Source organism: Poecilia mexicana, unplaced genomic scaffold (assembly GCF_051168715.1).
Source record: "Poecilia mexicana isolate PSO_F unplaced genomic scaffold, ASM5116871v1 scaffold_21, whole genome shotgun sequence".
NCBI classification, from domain to species: domain Eukaryota; kingdom Metazoa; phylum Chordata; class Actinopteri; order Cyprinodontiformes; family Poeciliidae; genus Poecilia; species Poecilia mexicana.
In genome coordinates this window covers 16,018,364-16,040,279 of record NW_028263390.1, presented here as the reverse complement: position 1 = coordinate 16,040,279, position 21,916 = coordinate 16,018,364, and the positions used below count along the sequence as shown (strand labels likewise).

The following is a 21,916-nucleotide window of genomic DNA, read 5'->3' as shown; positions in this document are numbered from 1 at the left end:
TAAGTTTAAACAGTTAAAAATCAAATACTGTCTGATGACATGAATCCCCAAACCTTGAGGAAACGTCATGTGAATCGTGTCTCCACTCCATCCGGTTAATGCTCCTGACTCTGGGAGCTCGATCTCCAAATCAAATGAAAAATATACTTTAATATTTTAAAAAGGAGGACATTCGATCATTGAGAAAAAGTCGAGCCATTTCTCTCTTTGGCCGTAATGAGATGTTTCTGATGTTGTCCCTGGTTTAGGAGTGGTTTAAAAGCAGAAATGTGTGTGTGAAGGCTACTGCAGCTCTGACTTTTCAGCTGAAGTCTCAGAGTCAGCAATGACTTTGCTTCACAACCCCACCAAGGCTGTTTTCATCCCTCCTGTTTGTGCATTTAATTTTTTTTTTACCAGACTTTTTTCTTCCACTAAATTTTCCTTTGATATTCATAGAAACAAGCATGGACTGTGCAATGTATGGCTGTGAAGTCAGTGTAGTCCATAATATCACATTTATTTATTAAACTAACATTGTCATTGACTTCTTATTCCAAATACTTAAAATTTCTGACAAAATAAACTCTAGGTTTTCCTCGACTACACGCTAAGAGAAATTAGAGCTTGAAATATAGCACTTCATGTGTAATCATCTGCATGAGTTCCACTTTTTGAACTGAACTTCTGAAATAAGTTTACTGTTATGTGACACATCAATTTATGGAGATGGACATGTCTGATAAAATATGAGAAGCTGATTGTAAATGTTTGAAAAGTAGGAACTGGTTATCAAATATGCTGTATATTGTCAACTTCCCACAACTTCTGACAGAACTGAACAGACAGAGCGATAAGTGAAGAACATATTCCCATAACTCGCATCTTTGGTGCACTTGTGCTACGTTTGCGTAACTGTCACGATTTTGCCCTGAAATGCGTACAGTTTATTTTAGATATTGCGCTAATAATAGTCCTCAGAGATATTTTTCCACAGTGTGTGTTTCTGGTGGTGTGGAAGCAGCGAGTCTGGCCGGATCCATTCAGCGCGCGGGGGCGTCGAGGAGCAACATCGAGAAACTGTAAATATTTCCCCCTCCATATACGATGGGCTTCGAGCAGGAGTTTTTCTCTCTTTGCTGTTTTATAAGGCTTCTATGAGTTGTAAAATATTTACACAGTTTCAGCAGCCGTTGGGAGTCGGTTTTAATTGTTTTCTGAAAGAAAAAAAAGCCCCCCTTTTGAGTTGATTTGGTGGAGTCGGATGAAAACCGAGCTGTGTGTGTGCCACATCTTCCACTAAATGATAAAGCCACTTCAAACTGCTGAGGCCGAGCTTAAACAGAGACGTGTAAGTCCATGCAGCTCAAATACGGCTTTTCTTTCTCACTTTCACCTGAGGCCGCTCAGACTCAGTGGAGCATCGTGTATTTTTGGCTTTTTGCTTTTTCTTTAAACCGCTATAAGTTGACGCGTATAAGTTAGGCTGCCTGGAACGGAATAAAGTGGGAAAGTGGAGCTGAATAAAGTGGACAGTTTTCTAACCAGGAGCCAAACCTGTACAGAGGTAAGTTTTAGTTGAGTTTACTGTATTATTTTTCTACTGTAACGTCCAGTGTGTCACAGTCTGGTCAGTTGGACTTCTGATGCAAGCCAAGACCCGACAGAGGCGGGTTTTACAGACGGACAACACCCATTCTGGACTCTCACACATCACACCTCCTCTGAAAAGTTTAAGACACTAGATGTCACAGAGGAGAGTTCATCCCAAATTTTGACACAACCACGCATTTTTTTTTAATTAGTGAACAATAAAAAATAATTTGAGTAACAGTAATAATACAGTTTGACAAAAAACAACAACATGGCTTCACTAGTTCCATCTTTTTTTTATTATAGTGAAATGGTAAAAATATATATTATGCTTGCAGACACTTCTTTGTGTCTAATAAATCAACGTGCACCCAGCTTAAATAGATCTGCTATTTACCAGCATCAGTGGCTTTAAGTTGTCATTTTTTCTACAGGACTTTCCGTTTCTCGGCTTTCTGACCTCAGGATTGCTTTTCTGGCTACATGACCTGATTTTGGCCAAGCTCCCGCTGTTAACAGATGGCCTCACAGTTGACTCCCAAAAATATTTGGTATATAGAGAAAGTTTATGGTCAGCTTAATAACTACAAGGTGCCCATGTTGTTGGGTTGCAAGACAAGCCCAAACCATGACGTATCCACCTCCGTGCTGCGAAACCCCCACAGTTTTGCAGAGGGCTTTGCAAAAAACACACAGCTGCCACTATGGACATAATGAAGTCTTGTTATTCCTTATTATTTCCCCAAATGCAACTTTGGAAACCTAAGTTGTGCTGTCCTCTTTTTCAAAAGAGGATTCATCTTCCAGACAACTAAAATGATGGGCATGGCATTGTTTAGAAAAAGTCTTGAAACCCTTCCCAGATTAGGTACTTCTCGAAGGTCATTGTTGATGTCTTTTCACATTGTAATTGTATTAACACACAACTGGATGCTCCAGCTGCCATAATAGAGTTGGTCACACCTCCTGATGACCTGAATCCACACGAAGGAATCGGTGCACTCGATGAGCACAACCTGGTTGCTGCTTTCCCTGTGAACTCCCATGGACATTTCTACTGAACAGGTTAAATCTTGCTTGAAATGTTGAAATTTACAAACTAAAATTTAAGTTTCATACATTCAGATGTTTATGAAATCAATACATTCAAAATGTATTCATTTGGCATTTTAAACATTAGCTATTTGCCTAAAAATGCCTAAAATGTTAGTTTTAATAAAGGGGGGAAAAAAAGACAAAACTGAAGCAAATGGAAGCAGAACAAAAAGTATCTGCTTCCAACTTGGCAGCTCTTAAAGTTGAACATTTTAAAAGCACTTGCTGAAAACGTGCTTTGTTTTCTTTAGTCCTAATGTACCGTATTTGGTTTTACTATTCTGTTGCCTTGACTACCGGTGTGTGTCAGGGGACATCATCCTGATCCGCTGCCCGATTTTCACTGACACGGGTAAAGAGAGGCTGGGCTGGAAGCGAGAATTTTCCGGAGGCTCGGTTTTCTCATTTTCTTCCTTATGTTCTGGCTATTCACCCACCTGCTGCAGTATTGACTGCAGGAGCCAGAAATAGTTCAAGATGAACTTTTGTTCATCCACACAAAACATGAATACAATATGGTCTGTGCTTCACATTCGTTCATATTTTTAGTCTTCTTTAAAAAAAATGGTCAGAAAGCTTTGCCTAAATCGAGAGTTTTCTAAACACATTAGAGCCATGCGTGCTTCTTTGTGTGCTTTGGAGTTTCTGTGCCGTTTAATTTTTTTGCAAAGCGATAAAAGCTGGGTAGCTCTTGAATTGCTACAAAATGGAGCTGTATTTCCCTCAGCCTATTGACTGGCAATGTTAACACCTTGAGATGCCATGAGACCTAAATTCTGAACATCATGGCATGGAGTGCATCCCAGTTTTCCATGTCTGGCATGTAACCATTTATTTTAGCTTTTAAACTGGTTCTATTGATCCTGTGTCCAGCTAGAGGGATAATCAGTAGCCTAGCATCATGTTTGTTCTGAAGATCCTGCAGCTTCCACTTCATCTTCCTGACATGGCGCCTCCTCACCCTGACTCTCATACTGATAGGAGGAACCACAGAGCCCTGTTAGGTTAAAGCACATCTTCTGAAGTTGGGATATATTTCCTCCAACAGGTTCTAGAGGAATCACCTCAAACCAGATGTTGGACTGGATTTTATTTCAATGTCATTTGTGAATGTTAGAGCCTCATTTTCAACAGTGGAGCTCTAAAGGTTGAACAAGGTCATTTTGGAGAAAGTCTCATCAACATCAATATTTCCACTAAATAAGAGGCACAAAAAAAAAAAGTTTGATAGAGGAAAACGCTCTCAGGCTCTGAGCTCAAAGCAAGATGCCAGAGAGCACCAAACTATTTTTTTTTTAAATTAGATGTAGGACAGTGCTTTAAATGTGTCACCGCATGTCACCAAAATGTTAGATTTGTTCTTTGGGTTGTGGCAGTTGGTAAAGTGTGTCCCTTGAAGAACGCCGTACTTGGCGTCTGTTACTGTGCGCTGGCGCTACAACGGTCAGTGTTTGCTGTGAATTCTGAAGGTAACCTACACTGCCAGCTGTAGCCAAATGCTACTTATCATGTCCAAGTAGTTAGTTTCGTATCATTTTGTCTGTTTCTTCTTTTTAAATATATGCTGTATCTGTAAATAAGAAAAATAACTGCGTTAATGAGACTTATGTTGACACGCAGTATTTGCTGTGAATTCTGAAGGCAAAGCCGCTGCGCTGTCGGTCCGAATAAATTGTCTGAACCGTGTGTGTCCGATTCCTGCCTCGAGTTTCCTTCCGACAAGAACCCTTAAAGACAACAAAACGCAGAGTCTAAGGAACAGCGAGGTGTCATTTCACATGGACTGGGTTACATAGACAATTAATTTAATTTCACATAATTATCGCGGTAGAAGCCATTTGTTTGTTGTGAATGACGTATACTCACAAAGAACGAGATAATTAGTCCAAGTTTGTCGTTCAGAAACTACATCGTAAAGCGCCACAGCAGAGGTAAACAAAGGTAAAACAACCCTTTTAGCTGGGTGAAGCACAGCCATTGCAACGAGCCGAGCAGGGACTACATTAAAAACATAACATTCAGTCCGTTACGATATTAGGTTTTCAGGATTGATATTTATTTTTATGATTATTAGTAAGAGCTCCCCAAAGACAGCGGTGGTTGATTAATTTTAAACTCCTGCTCTGCTAGTTATTATGGTAATGAACCAAAACGCACAGAATTGCGCAACACCTTGTTGAAACAATAATCACTGAGATCATTATTGTTGTTGGGTTTTATTGAAAAATCAACACGTTTTGTTGATTTTTTTTTTTTCTGTTGTTCTTTAATAAAGTTACGAACGTTTTGATTAGGAGTCGGAAGAGGACGTGCGTCCTGGCGGCGTTCAGTTTGTCACTCAAAACCTTCCGCGATCGACGTGTTGCGCCCCTGCTCTAGCAAAGCACGAAGAGTTCAGAAACAATGTGAAATGGGGAAAAAGCTATTAACTGATTAAGTCGTGTTTTAGATTGTTCTTGAAAAACTAATAAGTCACGGCTTATTAAAATGTGAATACGTGAACCAGATCCTCGTAAACATTGGGCCCTGCAAATGTCCCCGAGACAACGCCAAATCACTCTCTGCACATTGCGGTAAGATGGTCCAAGTGGCTTACTTACAGCCCAGTCTTTTTCTCCACTGAAAACAATTAAAGCATTACATTGTGTGAAGAAGAGATCTGCTTGAACATTAAAAAGCCCGTTTATCCTCTCACTTCCAAAACACTCAGTGTTATTTAAACACAGAGCAAATCATATCAGACAGTTTATATATATTTAGAATCATCACTCATCTCTCTTTTAGGTCACTTTTTTTCCCTCTATCCTTGTGCATAAAGCTTAAAACAGAAAACAAGCTGAGCCTAAAAACGGAAAACGGCAGTAAAAAAAAATGGCCAGGGGTTTACAGGAAGCCTACACAGGGCTTTTGGAAGGGGTGGAGGGGGCAAATGCTGCTCTGGAGCTTGTGTGAAGCAGTCTCATTAGGCAAGGCAAACCAGTGGAAATAGTGGACCATGCAGACCAGAGATGGGGCTGGGGGAGTTGGGGACAGGGAGGCTGTTGCTGTGTAATTGAGGAGAATTGCAAACATGGGGCGTAGAAAGGCAATCTCCAGGGGCTGCTGTGTATCAAGGACCGGTCACAAACTCTGAATGTTCGGTTTTCCATGACAGTGAGCATACAATTTCATCTGCAAAAAGGATGTCTTGAGGACAGTGTCTGCGTCTATCAGCCTTTTCTGTTTCATTTCTCTGTAAGAGCAAAAACAGAGGAGCATATGTCAAATTATAAGCAGAAGGAACTAACCGCCCCTGCTGGAGGTTAAAAAAAGAAAAGCAAGAGCCGGGGACTTAGAATAATATATTAAGTTGTTTGCCTAGGATTATTTTTGCTACAGTACACCCCTTTTTCAATGAGGATGTACTTTGGGAAGTTAATGTTTAATTTCCGAACATGGTATCTGTAAAACACTTCAGTTTTCCAGTTTGGACCCTGCTGGGCTTCATGTGGCTTTGTGGGGATAAACAGCAACGCCCATATTTATGTCTGTTTCTGCTCAGCCTGCACACTGAGCTGTCTTGGAAAAGTCCACTCTCTGCCACTTCCTCATCCTGTTGCATGTGCGAGAGGAAGTCATACGGTCAGGCTCGCAGGCTAGTGCATTATTAATGCCGCAGTCTAGATAACAACAAATTGAAGGAAATGACATTATGTTCGCAAGTCAGAATCACTGAGTCGGTGTTCAGTTCTTCTCGACTTAACGCTAAGTTAAGCATTCAAAAATTAACACACGTTAAAATAATGAGCACTGAGGATTATTTTTATAAGCTTGTTAATTTTTGCTTTATCATAATCTTCCTAAAAGGAAAAAAAAAAACATTTTCATAAACTTCCATTGTGAACTGAAGAAGGTTGATAATAAAGCAGGAACAAACAATAGGGGCAACATTCAGTGATATGAAAAAAAAAAAGAAAGTAAAATTCAAACATTGATGTCTAATCATATTTTTAAAACTTGGTTTAGTTATCAAACAAAAATCATAAACCAAAATTTGCTTTGTCGCTCAGTAGGATTTCAGAACAACTTTTGAATCAACAGTAACTGTCTGCTCAAGGTCTTTATGGTTACAACAACACTTTTACTAGCATCTAATTAAACTGAATTGACCACAAGGATGGTCAATTCAGGTAGGAAAACCTTTGTTTACATTGGTAACAATAAGCAGTCCAAGTCTTAAAAAAATAAGAAAAAACTAGGGTATGAGGAGATATTTTTTTCTAGCAAAAAAGGCCTTAAAAACTGAGACATATGCATTAAATCGAAGCTGCTACACTTTGCGACCGTGCTTATCTATTCCTTTTTCTTTCAAGAGCCCCTCCTGCATTGTTGAGATCAAATTCTCACATCTGCTTCTCTCGTCACATCGTGACTCTGCTTCATAGAAGCGCAGGAAATTAAACTTGTGAGACAATTAAAAGAAATGACAGCGCCTGTGTGCATTCACATTCACACCGTCTTCATCTGTTCTTCAAAAAGAATCAGTCTGCTGGCAGCGAAGAGCGGAGCGCTGAGATCTAATATCTTTCAGCAAAAAAAAAAAAAAAAATCATTAGAGGGAGTAGGGAGAAGTGGAGGTGTTATATAGAAAGGTTATTATGTAATAGAACCTCTGGTATTAGCAAAGCGACTCATACTGTACAGCTGGAAATAGTCTTTCTTCTATGTGTCATACTTTTTCCATTCTTCCCTACACCCACACACCTCTGTTTTCCATCCTTCCCACTCACACTTAAACAGATACAAGTAAAAAATTAGCTCAGTTTTATCAAGTTTTGCCTCCACACTTTAGCAGAAATGCCATTTGCTTAAATTTTACTTGGAAGTTTTGTGTTTTTACTAATCCGTTCTATCTATCATGGAAACATTAACTTTTTTTTTTTTTTTACAAGTAATCAAAAAGTGCCTTTATATACTATTAGCCCTTTGCCATGTTACAGCCACCAATTTCTATGTATTTTATGAAATATGATGGACCATTACATATTATAGTATATTTGCAAGGCAGAATGGAAATAATCATCTTTGTTAAAATACACATTTTAAAAATGTGAAATTGTCTTACCAATGCATTGCAACAAGACGTTACATAACTAGTAAAAATAATCTGGAAAGAGTCCACAGGTGTTTATTTTTAATTTTGGTTGAAATCCAATTTTGTAAAAACTACTGAGCATATTCACTAAGAGAGAGCAAAGGAATAAAAAAGACAGGTCCAGGATAACATTGTAGAGAAGTTTAAAGCGGGGTTGGTTTATTTAAATAGGCTAAATATCTCTGTTTAACCCATCATCAGAAATTTAAAATGTTTAAAATTTGGTCCTGCTCTTACACTCAGAGGTGAGAAGAGCAGGAACACTCGAGTTTGTGCTTGAAACATGACTATGTAAAAATTGTCTGTATTCAAAAGGTTTTCTGACCATTCTTTGGTATGTTGCTTTCGAGGTCAGATTCAAAGCTGCCATCATCTTTTGTTCTTGTTTGATAACACAAAGTCAATTCCCTTATATATGGAATAAAAACAAATCCGCCTTCACAAATTTCTCTCGCCAGATTACCGTTTTTTGTGTTTGCTTACCAAAACAAACCTTTATCTTTACATCATCATGCAAGGTGTCGCTTTCAAAAATTTGATTTTGTTCTGGATGCGCGGTATTAGTGCGTCTTATCATGTCACCCAACCACCAATGCCCCCTGCATACATGAATAAACTGTTTTTGCAGAGTATACTGTAACCATGGGAGCTGAATTTGGACAAACCACAGAGACCAGAGGTGAATAGGCCCAGGTGGCCAGATGCTTTTTAGCCATCGTTTGTGTCTGCTTTTTATTCAGTAAATAAATTCCACCTGCTTAAATTAAATTAGATTACCCATTTTCCCAGGATAGAGGTGATTGTTATCGAGGTGAACGTCTGGTTCTCTCTCAGCTACTGCAGTCTGTGTCAACCTGACCTTTTACAAAGTTGCTTTATTAAGATTTACAATGCACCCCCAGGATGCTTGTCCCCTTTCCAGTGGAGGGCAAGGCTAACAAATTAACCCTCACCACACACACACACACACACACACACACACGCACACACACACACACACACACACACACACACACACACACTCACTTATTCTCTCCCAAACATACGCAGAATACTTTCAACAATGACAACATTGTTGAAATCCCTGGTGTTTTGGTGTTGGAACAATCCACCTTTTCTTCATCTGCTTGATTGAGAAGAATCACTAGCACATGTTTGAGAATGAAACACTGTTGAAAACTGAGAAGAATAATTGGTCCAATGAATCATTTATGAAATTCACACAAGGTTGTTAATGAGGTTTGTTGGTCCCCTGCAGGGGCAGAGGAAGCGGAGCAGCCTTCGACGTGGGGAGCAGTAGTGCGGTTCGAGTAAGAGATACCGACAAGAGAAGGTAGAAACGCCAGCTCGGCCGTCCGCCTCGGAGCGTTGCATCATGGGGAAGCAGAACAGTAAACTGCGACCCGAGGTCCTGAACGACCTGAGGGAGAACACGGAGTTCACCGACCACGAGCTTCAGGAGTGGTACCGAGGCTTCCTGAAGGACTGTCCCACCGGCCACCTGACCGTGGAGGAGTTCAAGAAGATCTACGCCAACTTCTTCCCGTACGGCGACGCCTCGAAGTTCGCGGAGCACGTGTTCCGCACCTTTGACACAAACGGCGACGCCACCATTGACTTCCGGGAGTTCATCATAGCTTTGAGTGTGACATCGCGCGGCGGACTGGAGCAGAAGCTGCGCTGGGCCTTCAGCATGTATGATCTGGACGGGAATGGTTACATCAGTCGGGCGGAAATGCTCGAGATAGTTCAGGTGAGGATAACGTGTTCTGCATTATAATTGATCGTGTGTTAAATGTGTCAGATTACATGAAGAGGCAGGAAAGGTTTTACATCCACAAATGAGAAAAGACAATAGAGGCTGTCAGAACCAATTGGTTCTTTAGTATCAGTTACCTTAAACCTTTAATCGCTTCTTGGTTGGTTGTTGTGTGCTTTTCTAATATCTAAGGTGTTTTAATGAAATCATTTCCACTGATGCTGAGAGAGACTCACAGCTTACTCCTCCTTTGTTACAGCCTGCAGCTTGCAGGAAGGGTTTCTAAGAATGTGAAGAAGATCAAGGGGGAAAAAGCCTTTTCTGGAATCAATCTAAAACCAATAACTTTCACAGCTTCTTCACTTTATAATGTTAGTGTCCCTTTTTAACGTTTCATATTTTATCAGATTACAAAAAGCTCAGGAAGGGGAATTCATTTGCCTGTTACATTTAATAACCGTGCAATACGCAAATTTGACTTTTATTCTAAAGTGGCAAGAAGAAATCTATTTTTGAAGGAAAGCCTTAAGAAGTCTTGCTTGTAGTTTGCCACAAGACATGTAAGGGTCAGAGCACTGACTGCACAAGCAAGCGAGAAATATCGCACGTTTACGAGGCAACTGACAGATCATCTGGTGCTTGTGTGCTCCGCTTTGTAATGGCTTGCAGTAAATCTATCGCATTTTAATCTCTTACAAATAGGGTTAATAGAAAACACTAGCTTTCTATTGGGAAGACTGAATGCCCTTCCCATTCTCTACAAACCTCTATCTACCAAGTACAGGTTTACCAGGCTTTGGGGGGAAACAGTTTTTCTTTGGCCTGGTAGTTTCACAGGATAGAAAACGAATGACCTCGTAAAACTAGCCTTGTATGTCACTACCATATATGATGCTGAAGTGCATACTCGTGCTCTTAGGGAAACGTGCTGGCATCGTTGTCTAGGTAATTTTTCGGTCAGGAGCCTGCCATGTTTTTAATGCAGATATATGACCTTAATGATGTACTGTAAAATTATAATAGATTCTTGTATTCAATATTATTCCTTTATTAAAGTTTTGTTGCCTTTTTCCTAAATAATTTTTCGTTTAATCTATCCAGCTGAGATGCTGAATGTTCCAAACCTTGAAAAATGGAAAGTCTTATTGTTATTGTTGAATTTTAATAAACAGGTTTGAGCATCAGCAAGCGTAAGGTTAATCTCACATAAGAATAGATATTTTCCCCACTTAACTCTGCAGCAACAGATATAATTAGAAAAGTCCTCATATACATAACTGCAATCCCAATTATGTTAATCTGCAGGCTATTTACAAGATGGTGTCATCAGTAATGAAGATGCCAGAGGACGAGTCGACGCCAGAGAAAAGAACGGATAAGATTTTCAGACAGATGGACATTGACAATGATGGTAAGACTGGTGTGATGTGTGTGTTTGTGTGTGTGTATGTGTTGTCTATTATAGGCATGCTATAACTGATTTTTCCTCAGCATTTTCTCCCTAATGGAAATAAGTTGTTTGCCTTGTAAGAAGGATACACGTATTCTTTTCACACCGACCAGAGTACATGGCAAATTGGCTGACATGGAGTTAAAATCTTAAAGTATGGTTTCAAAAAATGATTTGCTGAATTTCATTTGTTTTACTTCCAGTTTTAGGACTTTAGTGTTACCAAACTGCTTAGCAAAATAGTGCAGCTTTCAAAACCAACTAAACCAAAATCTGATTCTCACTGTTATCATCACTCTGAATGTTTTTGTTTGTTTGTTTGTTTGTTTGTTTTACAGTCTGCACAATAAAAAAAAAATCTTGATTCTTGCAAAAGTTTCATTAGCATCCTCAAATTTAAGTTTCCACTACATTGCAAATGCTTCTGCAAATACTTATTTCTCCATCAAGTCAGTTTGTGCTTTATTATTAAGAATTGATGTACTGTTATACTGTTGTGAATGAATTGGAGGTCTAGATAGCGATACACAATCAGACTGCAGGTGCAGTATAAGACTCCATCATTCATTTGGCTCAGACACGAAGAAAGAACATGAGCCAAAGCTGAAGCCTCTTAGAGTTACTACACAACCTATAAAATTGTTTCCAGAGAGCAGTTATTAATTTAATGGCATTACCTAAAGTTTTGTAAGTTGCAAACTTACACCTTCGCTTACAGGCTCTGTTTTCAACAGAGAGGTATTTACTGTAACAGAGCTCACCCACATTTTCTGCATAGATGATCTATGTAGCAAAAGTTCTCACAGCACATTTTATTTCCACTAAAAATGTGCGTAGTCAAGAAAACAGTTCATTATCCGCCTACAGCCACATAGAGTCATAGGTCTCAAGAAGGTTCCATTATGGATGCGGCGTCATCATCCATATATGGCAGTAACTTCCTCTTCTGTTGGGTGTGCTTTTACTACACACCGGCTCACAAGCAGGCTGATGGAACAGGGGGGGTTTCCTCCACACAATACAGAAAACTGGGAACAAAAGCATGGAAAATCAGGAAGAGATAGAGGTATTAGTTTCCTGGATGGGTTTGTCATGTCCTCAGCCATTTCCTCTCCATAGAAAGGCAGCTAAACCAGTGGGGATAAACTACAAATGTATAATGTAGAAAATTAAAATTCTAAAACAATTCTGCCAGGAAAAGTTGTGAATTTATTGGTATTCCTAATAATACTTTTAAAATAAATGATACCGAGACATTCCTTTATGTATAATTTACAAAACATCCTTTTTAGAAGCTTCTAATTAGGAAGCTGTGACTTTCCGTTCCCTTTGAGTATGAGTAGGACATGACACAGAGGCCAGTTTCTCTCTGCTGATGGCTAAAAGGCAGGACAAGTAATAATCTTGTCTGCATAAACAATGAACAGGATATTAAAGAAGGTTGAAAAACAAATTTTGAAAGCTCATTGCAGCTGAGAGCAGTTTTTTTGGGGTTCACTGAAATCTCCTCAACAACAATTTGATGCCATCAACATGGCAACCAAATGGATTAGTAGTGATGTGAGGACAAAAACCTTTTTTATAACCTAACATCACAAATGTAAACATAAAGTTTGCTAAACACTATTCAAATTTTAAATGGAACTGTGTGCCTCGATTGGATGAAACAAAATTGTATGTAAATGTAAGTATGACAAGTTATTTTTTTTTATGTTTTAGGAAAACAGTTAATATTCTTGAAAGCTTAAATGAGGCGTTTGTTGCTTAAATCAGTGTTTTGAATCTATTTTTTAAATTGATTGGAATTAAATTTGCCATGTAAGAAATTGGACAAAGCTTTCTGCAAGTAAATATGACGTGTTCTTTGAAAGGACTTTGTGGATTTCACACGTATCGGTAACTGGAACGGAAGTGATTGTGTTGTGACACTGAAAGATCAGATGCTTGTTTTGGTTTTTTTTTGGTCGTTAGCTGACTCACAGCACGCTTTGTGTCGGTTTGTGCTCTGCAGGTAGATTGTCGTTGGAGGAGTTCATTAAAGGTGCCAAGAGCGACCCATCCATCGTCAGACTGCTGCAGTCGGATCAGGGAACCTCCCGCCAGTTCTGAGGACAGAGAAACCGACTCTGCTGCATGTGGAAACCTACCGCATAAATCCAGCTTTATACCGTTCCTTACCTCCCGCTTTCAGCTAACACTCTTGTTTACATTGATGTGTCTTTTCTCTGGAGCTGTTTTAATTGAAAGTATTATTTTTGTGCTTTTCCTAAAACTCTTTCCCATTTAGCCGTTTTGGTTAATTTAAGTGCCATATAAGTTTGTATTGACTGGATTCAAAGCTTAAAGTGTAATGGCTACCATTATGTTGCAAAAGGAAACTAATTAAATTACTTAGAATTTGATTCAACTGAAGCTTATTGTGGTTTAAGATAACAGATGCTTACGAAGCTCTGTATGCCTTGATATAGCATGGCTCAGTTATTTGTATTTTTTTTTTTTTCGATATTGTGAGCATGCTGTATGTGAATAAGGAGGCAGGGACTGGTTGTTTTTATTCCTTTTTATTTTTGTAACAAAAATGTCATTTTGTTTTCACACAATTGAAATAAAGTCGTGTAAGAAAATCTACACAAGTCGTCCCACAGATTCTCCCCCCTCCCCTGTCCTGGACAGACATGAAGCAAACCACCCAGAGTCTCATTCACCGGTTGTTTTTTTTTTTTTTTTTTTAAAACAAAGGAAAATATGCCAAGTCAGATTTAATCATCACCTTTCACAAGTTCACATCTTAAAATTGTTGAAGGCAGCTGAAGAAGGGAGTCGCATTTGGACAAAAAAAAAAAAAAAAAAAAATCAAAAAACTTGAATGAACCTCCCCCCTCCTCTCTTCAGCTGACGGCAGCTTTATAAATATTCAGCCTTAAACATTCAGCAGGTTTGTGAAAATGAGTTCACCTCAATGACACACACACACACACACACACACACTCCCCTCTCTCTTGGGTGACGGATAAGATGGTGTGAAAAACTGCAGGTGACTCTCGTGCGCCTTTTCTGGAGTATTTCAGTAACTGGCCAGCAGGGCCTCCCATTCGTCCACAGGAAGGGGGAGGCGAGGGACAGGACGAGACAAGACCAAACCCAAATCCGTCTGGGTCCGATCCTTACGTTTGGACTCATAACTCGTCCTTGTCAAAGTCCTCGTCCAGGTCGATGTCACTGAGGTCGAATTCCTCCTCCACAGGAAGCTGAACATGACGGAGAGAAAAAAAAGAAAAGGGAATGTTATGTCCAAATCTGAATTCAGCTTTATTGGAATTGGATATTTTCTTTTAATCACATGATGAAAACTTAAAAAAAAAAAAACTAGGGATGTTTAAATGTTTCCCTTTATGTAAAGTTCAAAATAGCAAGAGCTAAATAATAACTGCACTCAATCGTTGAGGTACATTAGAAAAAAAAAAAAAATACTCTTTGATTAATTTAGCAACAGATTTTTTTCAGTAAATAATTTTCTCCACAAAAGCCATTTAGTTTATACGTTCAGCAATAATGTTTGCACTCATACGTACATAACAAATTAAGTGTAATGATTTGGACTTTACACATTAGTCAGACTTTAAAATTCAACATTAAGCATGTTTAAAAAAATATTTAATGCAGCCAAATATTAAAAAAATGTAGGCTTCAGTTCAGTCAAATTAGAGACTAAATGATATGCATATCAAACACAGGTATTATGAGTCTATCTAGCTTATTTAGATATTAACGTCAGCACGTTACTACACGATGATTCAGAGCTAATTAGTGAGGCAAACGTATCAGAACAAAATAAAAAATAAAAAACACAAACAAACAGAGCTTTAATCTTTAATCAGAACACACTGTGTTTCATCTCCTCAGCTGCTTTTTATGCAGGCAGTAGTGCTGTGGTTCCTTTAGTATCCAAATGCCATTATGCTAACCAACTTGAGACCTTTTCAACCTTTGAAATCTTAACAATCTGACTATATTTTTGCAAATTGCCTCAAGATGATGTGTTGTGAATTGGAGCTATATAAATAAACCGGATTAAAGTCATCGGACATGAAAGCAGGTACTTTGCTCAGCTTGGTCTGACCGACAGTTTCAAAACAAACGGTACTTAGTAGTGAACGCTGCAGCGGTAGTATGGAGCCCTCTAAACTCGCAACAAATCTGAATTTTGTTTGAAACATTTGAGTTAATGATTCTGTTGACTAATTGCAGATAACACAATTAGAAGCCAATTTCAAACAGCTCCTTTTAAGACGCGATGTTAGTTTTATTCTAAATAATGTTAATAAATGAAACCCACTTTATTTTCTGTTAAGATCTTAACAGAAATTTCCATCTCTATAATGTTCCTTTCAGAGCACCAGTGCCTCGCATTAGAAAACTGATGCAGCCGCACTCACCTGCCCGTCTTTCCCATCCCAGGCTTCTACAGCGTTAATCTTTGGCATGACTCCGCCTCCCAGTGTGGCGGTGGAACCTCGGCCCACGGAAAGCTCCCTGAAAACATCAGCGACACCAGGTCCTCCATTTACTCTGCCTTTTGCTTTCTTTTGCTAAAGAAAACTAGAAAAGCAGGAAAAGTGCGCCCTCTACCTGAGGAACTCGTGAATGCCAGTCTCACTGAAGGAGCCTCTGAGGAGAGCGAATTTCATCTTGCGTGCGTTGATGGCGGCCATGGCCGGGTAGCCGAATCCGCCGATTCCTAGAGAGGCCTCCAGCTCCAACTGAGCGCCGGCCTCCGTCCAGAGCCAACTGGAAATAAAAAACAACAACAACAAAGATCAGAAAACTGTAACTCTGATTGACATAAAGTAATATTCCGTAGCATTAATCCTCACCCCCACAGCTTCTTCTTATACTTTTCTGCCATCTTTACCATCACATCCAGATAACCATTTCTACCAGATGCGCCTGTTTGGAAACATCAGCAGAATGGTATTAGGATTTCTGTCTGAAATCTGCGTTTTATATTTTTGATTTAATTTGGAAACAAAGTTTTAACATGAGTGGGGGAAGAAAAAAAAAAAAAAAAAAAGACGCATTTCAGCACCTGTGTCCAGGATGTGTGGAAGGACGGCAATTATACACAGCTGACTGTCTTCACAGGTCTTCTTCAAGACGTCTTCATTAAGGATCTGAGAGAGAAAGTTCATTTTAAACTCAAAGTAAACCAGGGTTCATATGAATGTTATTTTTTGAAAAAAAAAAAAAAAAAGCGATTTTACACATTTTCAGATCAATATTTCTCAAATAAAATTTGCTAAATTATTAAATTTCTTCGTATTTTACAAATACACAGAAAATCTCTGAGTATCAATGTTTTAAATATGAAGCCAGAAACATTGACAGACTGCTGCATGCTTAGATCAAGAGATTAAAAGCAAAAAAAAAAAAAGGAGGGAAAAAATGTAAATCCTTTTAAGACATCTTAAAACCTTTATTTTTTTTTAACAATCCAAACCAATGTTTTGTCATTCCAGTGCTTCTTGAGGACGGAATGAACACTGATTAAAGCTTCCATTTCAGTCATACCTTTAGCTTTAATTGTACAACACCTGAAGCAGTCATACTTGTTGCCACAGTAACCAACTAAAGTGATTTGTAGGAGGCGGATGATCACACTGACCTCCAGCAGCTCAGGAGCAGGGGCGTTGTCAGAGAACAGATCCATGGCCTTCTCGATGATGTCCCCTCGGGTTCGGCCTCCTTGGTAGTCCTCGGGCTCCTCCCCTTTACGGAAAATTTTGATTGTGGGAAATCCGCGGATCTAAATAAAAAAAAAAACATACAAAAACATTCCTTTAATACCAGTTTCAGCTGTCTGATGTGGGAAACATAAACACAAAAAGGCAATTGTTTATGCTTAAAAATATAACCATGACATCCATGGAGGGGGATTTCAGGACAGACGTTTAAGCCACCAAATATAAAAGGCTAAAATCCTAAAAATGCATACACTGTTTGGCTAAATATCTTAGCAGTTTTTTCCTTTATACAAAAAAGAAAAAAACCAACAAACTGGCAAAATGTATTCATCTCTTTTAGAGAACACAGTAGACATTTTCCTGAGTTTTCTCTTTCCAGTACTCCATTACTCTATACAAGTGTCACCCACTAAACTTACACATCCAGTGAATGCTTAACACCAGATATTATATCAAAGCATTCCATTACGTTTGTGATATTTCACCCACCTAGTTTCCAATGATGCATTTAAAATATTTTACAGCTTAAATCACCAAAACGTCTGCAGCTGATCACTGAACAGCCAAGGCTTTGATTTTAGATGCTGAAGTATTTAAAGCAGAACACCACAGTCTCCCCTCTGCTTTTCCTTATAGATGTGAAACTCAAGCAATCCCTCATTAAGCAGCTTTATAAAGATATTTAACCTCAGCATCCAACTTTGGAGAAAAGATGCAAACCAGGTAACCGTTTTCTCACACCGACATTTTGTTTTTCCCAAGCAGACCAAAGCTCTGTGTATGTACAGCTAAAACCACTGGAAGTGAGATGCACTGGTAGAGAATACACAGCCCAGTTTTGCACAGATATCAGGGTTGTTTTGCATTTGGAGAAATGATGACCCGGCGTTGAGTTTTTACTCACCCCGTAGCGGCTGGACACAACCTGATGTACGGTAGCGTCCACAGCCCCAAGGCGAACTTTGCCCTTGGTCTGCTCCTTAACAGCTGTGGCTGCAGCTGCCCACTCCGGCTCCAGGCTGTGGAGGAGGACACAGTGACCGTTAAAATAAAATAAAAAAATAAAAATTCACCTCAAATCAAATTTTTGTGCAAGGCTCATGGTTTCTAGTTGTGGAGTTGACAAATTTCACAACTTCTTGAAAAATGTAACTAAAAATGTGTGCTTTATTCTAGTGGCAGGACAAATCTGAGTGATTTAAGGTCTGCATGTTGCATAGTAAGAGGGTTTTATCTTGCTTGATGCGACGAGACCATTAGCTACTTACTTCTTGCAGTGTCCGCACCAGGGGGCAAAAAACTCCACCAGCCACACGTCGTCGCTGTTCAGGACGGTCTCATCAAAGTTGTCGTCGGTGAGCTCCACCACGTCCTTCTTGCTGCCACCGCTACTCTGCTGGAAAGTAAAAGGAAAAACCTTTCATTTCCATCACTTCCGTTAAGAGAGCGAATGCTTCAACGGGTTCCCAGTGGTTAACTTACCTGCTTGCTGTAGCTGGAGCCACCAGACTTTCCGCTCAGCCTCTCTTTGACGAGCGTTCTCAAAGCGTTCATTGCTCCATCGACGATCGCCTGACTACTGCGTCCTCCTGGTGGCATCAAAGATTTAGTCATTGCATTATGCACCTTTAAACGTGTGGTTATTAAATCAGCCACAAATCATTTTATGATGGCATCGAATAAAAAAAAATCAAAACAAAACAAAATGAACTTCTAATACTCACCTTGGTATTCCTCTGGTTTATTTTTATTTGCTCCAAAGACCTTGATGGTGGGGAACCCTCTGACGCCATATTGGCCTCCCAATGACTTGTGCTGGTCAGCATCTACTGCCCCAACCTTCACGATACCCTGAAAGATTGATATAGACACATTGGCTCTGTTTAGTGTAATTAGACTACATTTAGTCTAATTAAAAGCGTCAACGTTTGCATGACAAACGTGAACATTTTATGTGAATCTACATGGAGGATTTTTGGTAAACAAAGAAAGAAGTATTGACATAAAACAGCACTTAAGAATGAGCTGCAAGCCATAATCTTAGCTACATCTTTAGCATCCGTTAGTCTCTTTTGTAGGTGTATTACCATAGTAGAGTACATTGTTTCAACTGGAGTAAGCTGAGTTTTACATTTACGTTTTTGCTCTCTAGTGAAACCGTTTCCGTCAGAAGATGTGCATAACTATTTATACCTCAAAATATAACCGCCAGAAAACTTAACCGGAGCTTAGTCGATTCACCATTACCGAATCCAGCAGATAAAAACAAAGAGAATGGTTAATCTGTGCTGCAAACTGACAATTTCATTTGTTAATTTGGCAGCATAACTTTACTTTTGCCACAGAATAACTTAATTGTTATTAACTTTTTGTTTTTGAAGAAGGTTTCTGCTGCCGAGCCGTCATGAGGAGTGCGTTGTGGTATTGGAACGAAACATTTTTATTCTGCTGCAACAAGAAGCAGGTTTGGGGATTTTGAAACTTCAGATACAAATATAATCACCCAGCCCCTTCTTTTTCCTCAACACATATCAGTATAACTCTACTTTTCTAGTCTGATCAAAATAAATGCAGAAGGAAGAAAAATGAGGTGCGACGGCTCTGTTTTTACCTTGAGGGCTGTTGCTGCTTTCTTCCACTCTGGAGCAAGATTTTGACAGTGGCCACACCTACGAGAAAAAAATGGAAGAAAAGAAAAAAAAAAAAGCAACAACAAATGATTGACCAAATGACCATAGATTTCTGCAATTAGAGATGCACAATCTGCATCAGCAAAAAGACTGGAATCAGACAAAGTTTTTTGGGTGAGCTCTAACAGCAGACACTGAATATCTGCTTATTCTTTTCATATTCAATAAATTCATCAAAACTAAACATTTTCCCCTCTGTATTTGTTACAGTCATAGACAATCAAAATGAATTAAAAAAATAATAAATCCTTGAACTGCTCTGAGACTCATACATCAAAACACTGTAAAATCTGAATCTTCCTCAGTTTTCGTCTTTAATTGAGGGTCATAAGCTCTAAAACTTTTAATGCCAACAAAGGACAGAAATCAACTCAACAGTTATACTGTATTGTTCTTTCAGATGAAAAAACTTGTTCACCTCATCTTTTTGTGTGGGTTGTGCTCGTCACAGCTAAAAAAGTTGAGAGCAAGTTTTGCATACAAGCCTTGTTTTGTTTCTGTGATTCATATGTAAATTCTTAAAAGGGAAGGAAATGCCTCAAAGAGGCGACTGTCACCCAACCACAAATCATTTCTTATAAACCTATTACTGCCGCATCATTACTGTGATCAGTGAATGCGTACATCTGTATGAACTCACCAGGGAGCATAGAACTCCACCAGCCACAGACTGTCACTCTGGATCACCTCCCTGTTGAAGTTGGACGGTGTGAGCTCAATAACATCATCACTGGAGGAATACATGGCTTGGACCGACAGGACCAACGAGCAGCCCAGCATTCCTACAACACAAGGTAAACAACCAGAAGGTTTATCTCAGCGACTAGTTATGTTAAGTCAAATAAAATAAAACACTAACTACAGGAGGTTGCTAGAGGACAGTTCATGCAGAGCTACAGATATGATTTTGAATCATTACATAAAATATAAAAGGCCTACTGCTGCACCGAAAGTTAGCCCTGCAAGCTAACAATAATAGCTAAAAACGCACTAAAATACTTAAAACACTAGCTCCTCCTCGTTACTAATGTAGCATAATAGTATTATAACATTCTCTAACTTACGACTCACCTAATAAAAGCGGACTCATGGTTTTAACTTCTCTCTGCTCGTCTCCTCGATTGAAACAACACACAGACTGCCGCCGCTGCTCACCCTCTCACAAGTCTATTGCAGACAGGGGGAAAAAAAAATCTCACCGTGGCCCACGCTGATTGGTCCGTTATCAGAGACGGTGAGATTAGACCAATCAGCGTGCGCCGTGTAGTTTTCAGGAGAGACTCATGAAGGAAAGGAGGAGGATGGAAGCAGTATACTTTCGCTGCACCAGGATGTGTTAGATATGACTAGGCTGACTCATTCTTAAAATTTAATGACAGCAGGAAACTTTTCCCAATTTTTTACACATCAAACCCCAAAACTTTAGTGTATTTTGTTTGGATTTTAAATGACAGATTAACGTAAAGTAGAGCATAAATTTGAAGAGGGATAAAAATGACAGCAAATAATGTTCTGAATCAAGCCTCCATGTTTTAAGAGTACTGTGTATTTATATGTTGAGTTCATTTTAATTTGATAACACAAAATAAAATCACGTGAAACCAATTCAAATATAGTTACCAAATAGAATCCATCGCTTATCATCTAATGAATGAACAAGCTTGTTCATTGATCATTTGTGAACAAACAACATCTTGAAGATCAAGGCAGGCAGGGAACACAGCAAATATAAAGTTTCTAGCTATAATTGCATCAAAAGTTGTTCAACAAGGTGTGCAATGTTCAGACTATCTCCAAAAATGTGTGAAAGCGGTCCATCTTCTTGATCTTTACAATTAAGTACTGCTTTTCCTAATCACATAAACAATAACATATTTTGTTTACTTACTTTAAGGAAACATTAATGAAAATTTTTTCAAGTCACATGGGACAAATTTAAGTTAATAGATGCTTCTGATTGTAATAACCTTTCTTTAAAAATCAAACAATACAATCTCTCTTAAATTAAAAATAATGATCCAAAATAATATTCTCAACTACATTTATTCCACATTAACAAACAGAAAAATAACTGAAAACACAGCATTTAAATTAAGGTAAAACATCCATAAATTCATCAGTTTTTTTTGTTTTTTTTAACTTAATTTTTAACATGTTTAGCTCTTGAAACCCACAACTTTCACACACATGTAGTTTCTCTTTACAAAACAATTTTAAAACAATAAATGTTAAACAAACAAAAAAGGGGAAAAATACTCCACGAAAGCACAAAAAGCACACTATTAAGTGATAAGTAAAACAGATCAGATTGATTGGTTGTGATTAGTGCAACAATAGATGAGCTGCATTGGAACGATGTGACCACTAGATGGAGACAAAGTCCAATACTCACTGTACACAAGTCTTAATTCAACTAGTAAAAAAGTGTTAATTTGTAAAATATAGTTTGATAAATAAATAAATAAATAAATAAAT

General features: G+C 38.7%; 2 protein-coding genes across 3 annotated transcripts; one reads left to right on the top strand and one right to left on the bottom strand.

The window, feature by feature from the left end:
* The first annotated feature begins 1,089 nt into the window (after positions 1–1,089).
* hpcal1 (hippocalcin-like 1) lies at positions 1,090–13,748 on the top strand. Its single transcript, XM_014997539.2, has 4 exons — positions 1,090–1,546; positions 9,060–9,554; positions 10,866–10,971; positions 13,022–13,748. The coding sequence occupies exons 2-4, from the start codon at positions 9,177–9,179 to the stop codon at positions 13,117–13,119; spliced, it is 582 nt and encodes a 193-aa protein (XP_014853025.1). The 5' UTR covers positions 1,090–1,546; positions 9,060–9,176; the 3' UTR covers positions 13,120–13,748.
* On the bottom strand, positions 13,556–20,641 carry pdia6 (protein disulfide isomerase family A, member 6). 2 transcript variants are annotated; one of them, XM_014991810.2, is made up of 13 exons: positions 20,513–20,641; positions 20,082–20,223; positions 19,363–19,420; positions 18,476–18,602; positions 18,234–18,340; positions 18,020–18,147; positions 17,656–17,770; positions 16,673–16,813; positions 16,097–16,181; positions 15,885–15,957; positions 15,640–15,798; positions 15,447–15,543; positions 13,556–14,258 (listed from the first exon to the last, which is right to left on the bottom strand). In XM_014991810.2, the coding sequence occupies exons 1-13, from the start codon at positions 20,529–20,531 to the stop codon at positions 14,187–14,189; spliced, it is 1,323 nt and encodes a 440-aa protein (XP_014847296.2). In that variant the 5' UTR covers positions 20,532–20,641; the 3' UTR covers positions 13,556–14,186. The 2 variants fall into 2 exon arrangements, with proteins under 2 accessions (XP_014847296.2, XP_014847297.2); XM_014991811.2 differs by having other exon boundaries at positions 18,020–18,144.
* Between the last annotated feature and the right edge of the window lie 1,275 nt (positions 20,642–21,916).